The sequence below is a fragment of the Diplotaxodon limnothrissa genome, linkage group LG1 (assembly GCF_057381915.1).
Source record: "Diplotaxodon limnothrissa isolate DT_005_m linkage group LG1, D_limnothrissa_male_GT1.1, whole genome shotgun sequence".
Lineage (NCBI taxonomy): Eukaryota > Metazoa > Chordata > Actinopteri > Cichliformes > Cichlidae > Diplotaxodon > Diplotaxodon limnothrissa.
In genome coordinates this window covers 39,004,668-39,011,361 of record NC_140596.1, presented here as the reverse complement: position 1 = coordinate 39,011,361, position 6,694 = coordinate 39,004,668, and the positions used below count along the sequence as shown (strand labels likewise).

Here is a 6,694-nt window from a genome sequence, read left to right as displayed (position 1 = left end):
TGCCCTCAGCCTCTCGGCCTGGAGCTCGGTCACTCTGGCACAGTTGGTTGCAGGCGGAGCTCACGGGCACGTCACTGCAACCCCCCCTGGCTTTGGCTCCGCGGCTGCTGACTGACCCCTCATCTGGGGCTTTCCTCAGGTCTTTCTGGGATAGTGGCGCGGCTGCCCCTCTGTTGGTCTTCCTTGGCCTCTTGTGTTCTGGATGTCTGGAGTTTTGCTCACAGGTGTACACACGGGTGCTCACAAACACAAACTACACCCTTTTTGGCTCCTACCTCAAAGCACACTGTGCGTTGTCGATCTTACGTGCTGCACAGTAATGTTTAATATTTAGTATTTACTGTTATATTCACATATATCATCCTGATGTTGTTTATTATGTTGCTCTTTTTTTTCTTCTGCTTGTTTTCTCTTTTTTCTTTCTCAACAGGTGATCCAGGTGATTGATAGATGGATTTTTTGTCTGCTTATTTTGTTGTTTTTTGCCCTTTATCCCCGTCCCTCTTCCCCGCTGTTTTTCTTTCCCTCTTTCTTTTCCCCAGTCAAATCTGTCCCGTATTTAGCAAGTGAAAATAAAATAAACAATTAAAAAAAAAGGTGAATCAAATAGACCATTACGGCAAGGCTGGGACGGTCCATTTGGTAAAGTAAATCCGTTGGGCATCTTTCTTCACCTTTAGACGAAGAAAGAATTCTGATGGCAAAAGAGCCAAACGGGACGGGCAAAAAAAAAAAAAAAAAAAAAAAAGGATTCAGAGTACTTTCTGAGACGCTGGCTGGGGCCTCCCTTGCTAGCAAGTAAAAGATGTTCGTCTTGTTTTTGTCGTTAACGAGAATAAGTCTCTAAACTAGTGGGGCTTGTGGAAACACAGACCCAACACTATCTGTGACTTTCTCAAGTCTGAAGCCATGCGTTGTGTTGTTTTTTTTTTATTAAGATTCAGAGGAGCTCACTTCCACAGTCTGGGACCTGTGACTGGTGTGTTTTTGCTGCCTAAGAGGCACAAAAACAACCAAACAGACGTTTGACAGCAAGTCTCATGGATTCATTCACTGTGACTTTCTTCTGTTCTGATGCTGCATGTGGGTAAAAATTCCACAAACAGGGGTGGACACACACACACACACACACACACACACACTCTAGGCAGTGGAGAGACTGCCTTTAGTGCAACACATCCCTTTCTTCACACTGCATAGTTGTTGTTTCTTCCTATGAGGCAGGGTCAGTATTGCTCCTCAAAGCTTGTTTTTTGTAGTATTGCTCTTATTATATTGAATTCTAATCATGTTAACATGATTTTTCTTTTGGAAATACAGGAGGGATAACACATGTTTAATTGTTTCTTTATTTTTACTTTTGTAATCCTCTGTGTAATTTGTAAAGTGTGTCTGCTAATCTGAGTGGAGGCTTGCTGCATATTCTTGTTTTACAGGAAAGGGAAAAGTTTAAATGTTGCATTCTTTTTCCAGCATCTAACAGAGTAAAAAGCTTTTAAGCACACACAAAGTAAAATATACAGCTCAGTGTCACAGCCACCAGGTGGTGCTAAAGATTTACTGCTGTGAATATCTGCAGGAGGTGCCGGGACACATGCAACAGATGGGCAGCTGAGGAGGAGGAGGCTGGATGAATGCGAGGGAGGATGGGGGTCACGGTGAAATCATAGAGACTGATTCTATGGCTGTTAAATCTCTGCTGCTGAAGGGAGGAGGACCTGTCGCATGGGTGTTTTAATTACACACAATTTAACCGATAAAAATCATTCGTTATATTGGGTAAAATTAATCAGCTGTCTTCATCATGTTTACTATTTAGTTTGTCTCCTTGGCTACAAGAAAAGACACAACATTAACATCTAAAACAGAGAACTTTGGGGATTTGATGCCTCAGAAGGGATGAGGCCTCAATATAATCTTGCTGACAGCACTGCACAGTAGTTTATTACTCATCAAATCAGATTTAAAAACAAAAAACAACTCATCTTCAGGTAAATTGAAAGAAATGGTGACTGATGAAGCAGAATCTGTATTTATCCTGTGTTATTTCATCAGCTACACCCTGGGCCCTGCAGTGAAAGTTAGGACAGAGTTAATGACAGTCACAGAGGGCAGATACAACATGATGTGAAAGCTCTACAACTCTTCGACACGGCAGACAGCTTGTGCTAAAAATAACATAAAATAAAAGGTTTGCATACACAGGGGGCCACACATGTACACCAGAACACGGCACCCTGGTACAAAGGAGAAGAGCTCATCGAAAGTGTTGTGAACAACCACCGAGTTGCTTTGATGGCAGTACGAACATCATGGCACACAAACAGAACCAGATTTTGCACTGTATGCCTCATAGAGACTGGAAACGAACGCAGACTGTTCCCAGACCACTGCAGAAACAGGAACAGCTTTAATTTAACACATGGATTCATTTGAGTTTTCTTCTTTTCTCAGTTATTGATTTGATATTTCCTTAGTGGGCCTAATAGACTGTATATAAAAGATGGACGACTACCCATCGTTTTTGAACCTTTTTTTTTTTTTTTTGATGATGGATGTCACAATATTTGCTGAGTATGAGGTATGAGCTGATGGTAGCAAGCTTGGTTAGCAAGCTGCTATGAATGCAATGCACAGAAACACATGTGCTATCTGCTAGTTAGTAATAGACGTATAAATGACTATAATTTCACTCACCAAAAACAAAGCACAGAGCTTGTACAGTCTGCAACTCACAGCAGCACATACCAGTTGTCACATAATTTCAATAAAGGCAGACAGCCATCAATTAAGCAGCCATGACAATAGGATATATTTAGGGCTGGATCATGTGACCCTGAGTCCTCCCTTAGTTATGCTGTCATAGGCATAGGCTGCTGGGGGATTCCCATGATGCACTGGGTGTTTCTTCAATGCATCATGGGACTTGTGTTAATAGACCTCTCTGCACTGAATCATACCTGTTATTAAGCTCTGGCTCTCTTCCACAGCATGTCTCTATCCTGTCTTCCTTCTCTTGCCCCAACCAATCACAGCAGATTGCCCCGCCCCTCCCTAAGCCTGGTTCTGCCGGAGGTTTCTTCCTGTTAAAAGAGAGTTTTTCCTTCCCACTGTCGCCAAAGTGCTTGCTCATAGGGGGTCATTTGATTGTTCGTTTTTTTCTCTGTATCTATTATTGTAGGGTCTACTGTACAATATAAAGCGCCTTGAAGCGACTTCTTTGGCGCTGTATAAATAAAATTGAATTGAATGACTTTAAGCTAAATGGATGAGTTAAAAAACTACAGATTCCAAAATAAATGTTTGTATTGTTTTGTAAGTTTGGCATTCCAACATAGGAGTCTCTATGCACCGACTCACTTTCAGAGCTAGCATCAAGTGGTGATTAAAGGAAATGCAGTTTTTGTCACTTTGGAACTGGAGATCACGGCTGTGGTGCTGTGCTATGTATCTGAGCAATGACTCATACAGTATTTTCAGTAAATAGCACTGAAAATGTTGCAACTGATGTCACTGGATAGAAGTCAAGAGGACGTTGGGATTATTTGATCATTTTGCTAATATCAGCTGAGACTATGATCAATGTAACATAACATTTCCACAAAGTATCCAAAGTTGTAGAAGCAGCTGTGTGAATGTGGTGCTTTTCATATGCACTCACTCTCACAAAGGATAAGAACAATTTTACTTTGCAAATTAAAATTAGGAAATTATTTTTGCTACCTTTTAATCTTTTGATCATAAAGTAAAACTGTCTGTGGACAAGTCAATGGATCCAACATCATTCTCTCCAACAAACGCAGGAAACTCAAAGCTTTAACAATCAGGTAAACGAAACAAAAAACAAGTATCAGTGCGAGTACTGTTAGAGGTGAGTCTGATCCAGGTTCAGAAGCCTGGATACATGACGTGGGCTAATGAGACCACCTGACTCCTCAGAGCAAACTCACAGACACGAGAGGAGGACGAGGAGGAGGAAAAACAAACTGAGGAGAAGATGAACTCGGGTTTCTTTGTGTCTGTGTCAGGTGTCCAGGAGATGAAGTACAGCAGCTGCACAGTCGCCATCTTCGGCTGTGTAGGACGCCGCCCCGTCCGCAGTGTCTATGGAAACTGGGCGCAATCTGTCTGGATACACCGGCTTTGGTGCCAGTGACAGTTCAGTCGCTGTTCTGCAGGGTCAGTTCGAGGTCAGCACCGAACAGCTCCTTATAAAGAGGAGGGAAGTGCGATCGAACGATGTCCGGGTAAACGGCTCTGAACGTGCACAGCTTCTCAGTGTGTCGACTGCACAGCGAACGCAACGCTGACGCCTCACATCTGAGCTGATGGGAGAAATGAGAAGAAAGAGGCAAGGAAAGGGAGGAGACAAGGAAACAAGAATAGAAAAGAGGAGACAATAAAGAGAAATTAGGATAGAAGCGGAGAAGTGAAAAAAAGAAGAAGAAGAAAAAGACGAAGAAAGGAAGTGGGAATAAATTAATGTTTAGCTCTTTAGAATAATGTGTAATGTGATCACAAAGAGTCTACCATACACAGTCTCATGAGTATTCTTACACCCTTAACTTCACTGGTGCTCAGTGGAGAAATATGAGTTATACAGTTGTACTTCCACACTTGTCCACAACAGGGCAGCAAAGAGCTATTTCTCCATTAGGCATGCCCTGCTGGATTATATTTACCATGTTTTTGGTTAGTTTTCTCTGCCAGCACATTATTATGATTTTTTGCATCTACAACCAACTCATTGGTGCAACAAAAGAATACTGATAACCACAACAACTTTCAGTTGTGCGTCAAACTGTTTCTGAGTTGACAAGTACATCGACAAGCACAATACAGTGCGTTCATTGCAGACATCACTGTGTATGTTTCTGTAATTATGAATCTAACAGTCTGCTCAAAGACTTTAATCAAAATCATATTTAAATGTTTAGTTATCATTGTTATCTATTCATTTTCAAATTAACTGTTTTACTAAAATGCTGAAAAAAATAGTTAAGCACTTTTTCGGATGTTAAGCTCGAACCTTTCAGAAAAGTCTGTGTGGCTCAAATTTGAGTATAATTTTTAGTTTAGTTCCCGTCTGCATGTTTATGCTCCATTCATGTACTCTGTGTGTGTGTGTGTCACACACACACACACACAGAGGTTTGCATGCACCACGGGTACCTTGTTCAGGACTTCGTCCTCTCTCTGGTTCTTCTGCAGCACATGTTGCAGAGCAAGCTGAGTCTTCTGCTGCAGCTTCTCCACCTGCAGCTTCTCCTGCAGCCACGACCGATCTAAACACACACACACACACACACACACACACACACACACACACACACACACACACACACACACACACACACACACACACACACACACAGTTATTTAACTCAACAAGTCAGTGTAGAACATCTGATCAGATGGTGAAGGAAGGACGTACCTGCAGAAAGCAGAATGAACGCTGAGAAGAGAGCAAGCTCGTCCTCTGATAGGTGCAGCGAGCACATGCTCTTAGCAAAGTCGAACACCGCCGTGATGAAATCATCACAGCCTGGGAGAACACGGAAAACACCGGAAACATGCTCAGTGACTTACAGAGGCCAACAGAAACGTCAGATTGCATCAGTAGCGTTGTAGAAAATGTAATTATCACATCAACACATATTTTATTATTTAAGACAATCCAACAGACAAGAACTGCGACATCATTCCTGTGCTTTTGTGATCGATGATCCAAAGAAGCAGCCAAACGTTCCCTGTTACTTTTTTTGGGGTGGCTTCTTTTCTGATGCATCTTGAGATGTTTGGAGTAGTTAAAAAATGTTAAAAAGACGCATCTTCAGTCAAAGAGAAGCACTAAAGAGAAGGAGGACATGTGATTTGGAGGCACGGTCTTCCTCTGTGGCAGGCTGCAAGTCAAAGCAGCTGCACGAGTGTTCAAACTTTAGTCTGAGAAAGAAAGAAAAGCAGGCATCTGATTCCACTCTGTTCAGAGGGCACACAGGAAAGGATGAAAAATCAGGAAGAAAACCTGATGGAAATGTGACATTACTTCCTGTATTACTCTGAGCAGTAACCCTGCTCAGAGTAATACAGGAAGTAATGTCACATTTCCATTGCTCAGGTCCCATGCTACACCAACTTTTCCACACATGAAAACCAGGAACCTGAACCAAACAAGCCACCTGGTCCACATGTGTCCAACCTTACAAACCCCTTTCATCAGTGAAAAACAAGGAAAGCACCAGCTTTTGCACACCTGAGGCTTTTTTCCAACTCTGTTTCTGCGTTACACGACCCCACCCGACTCTCAGGAATCAATACAGGAACAGATAAAGCTTCCAAGTACTAAGAGAAGCCTGTAGTGATGAAATTCCAAGAAAATATTTCCCCTGAAAGTTAGCACTGAATCTTGGTAGAGATAAAAGTTATTCACAAAGCGTCTGAGCCCTTAAGAGAGTTCCTGAAGTGAAAAACCGTTAGGAGGGGCTAGGGAGACTTTTAGGAGGCTTAAGAGTTTCTTTAGGAGAGGAAAAAATGGCAGAAGAACCAAGTGTAACAGTACTGGAGGAAGAAGAATATCTGCAGTGTTTAAACCTCAGAGGATGTTCCTTCTCCACCTGCAGACAGTTAGAGATGGAGGGGAGGTTGGAGAGCCGGCTGACTTTTTGAACTATTCACTTGGTCTTGCTGTGAGGTG

At 42.3% G+C, this 6,694-nt stretch overlaps 1 protein-coding gene across 2 annotated transcripts in view; it reads right to left on the bottom strand.

Moving 5' to 3' along the window:
- Positions 1-777: 777 nt before the first annotated feature.
- LOC146640183 (nuclear receptor ROR-alpha A-like) overlaps positions 778-6,694 on the bottom strand; it is a 189,719-nt gene continuing 183,802 nt past the window's right edge. For both annotated transcript variants that reach the window (XM_085350327.1, XM_085350333.1), the window contains 3 exons: positions 5,435-5,545; positions 5,173-5,285; positions 778-4,325 (listed from right to left, as the gene is read on the bottom strand). In XM_085350327.1, the coding sequence (XP_085206453.1) occupies positions 4,161-4,325; positions 5,173-5,285; positions 5,435-5,545 (389 nt within the window). In that variant the 3' untranslated portion in view covers positions 778-4,160. The remainder of the gene's footprint in view (positions 4,326-5,172; positions 5,286-5,434; positions 5,546-6,694) is intronic.